Raw genomic sequence first — 687 nt, forward strand, 5'->3', positions numbered from 1 at the left:
TTTTATAAAAAATAGAGGGCGCCCACGGGTGTGTGGTAGTAGGAGAGCGGCCTGAGGGATGCTGCGCCCTGGGCGTCGGCCACGGGATGCTGGGAGAGCGGGGGGACAAGGGAGACGTGGGCGCCCGGACAGAGCGAGGCGAAGAGTAACAGGACCCAAGGGCGTTGTGGGCCGACCTGCGGGGGTGTGACGAGCACCAACTGCGAGGCCAGGGCCACTTGCGGGGCCGCGTCCTCCTCAGGGCCAGCGAGGTCGATGCTGTTCGAGACGGGCACGTCCTGCCCGGTTCTGAGGGACACGAGGCTCTGCTGCGGGGGGTGGGAAACGGGCGTCCTTGCTGACTCGGTGGCCTGGCCAGGGTCGGCGAAGGGACCGGAGACGGACCCTCCGCGTTCGCCGGCTGAGGGTCGGCTGGCACGGCTTCGCCTTCGACCTCAGCGGCTTCACTGTGATTCACCTCGCTCGCTTCAGCGGCTTCAGCGATATCCTTGTGACTCCCTTCGCTCGCCTCCGCTTCTGGAATCGATTCCCCGACGGGCGAGATTTCCGTGACGCCTTCGTCTGCCGTTGCAGCCTCGGGGGCCTCTGTGTTCTGGTCGGCGTCGGAGCCCAACTCGGTCACGGCCTCCGCGGCCTCCAGTCAGCGGTGGGAAGAAGGGATGTCGGTGGGCCGCTTTCTCCCGGTCT

The 687-nt window shown here is 67.0% G+C and overlaps 1 protein-coding gene across 1 annotated transcript in view; it reads right to left on the reverse strand.

Annotated features, from left to right (window-relative positions):
* Positions 1–358: 358 nt before the first annotated feature.
* LOC119585582 overlaps positions 359–687 on the reverse strand; it is a 1987-nt gene continuing 1658 nt past the window's right edge. The window contains 2 exon segments of the mRNA XM_037934250.1: positions 359–683; positions 686–687. The exon segment at positions 686–687 is cut by the window's right edge and continues 1228 nt beyond it. Of these exon segments, the coding sequence (XP_037790178.1) occupies positions 477–683; positions 686–687 (209 nt within the window). The 3' untranslated portion in view covers positions 359–476.

This window comes from Penaeus monodon, chromosome 20, assembly GCF_015228065.2.
Source record: "Penaeus monodon isolate SGIC_2016 chromosome 20, NSTDA_Pmon_1, whole genome shotgun sequence".
NCBI lineage: Eukaryota > Metazoa > Arthropoda > Malacostraca > Decapoda > Penaeidae > Penaeus > Penaeus monodon.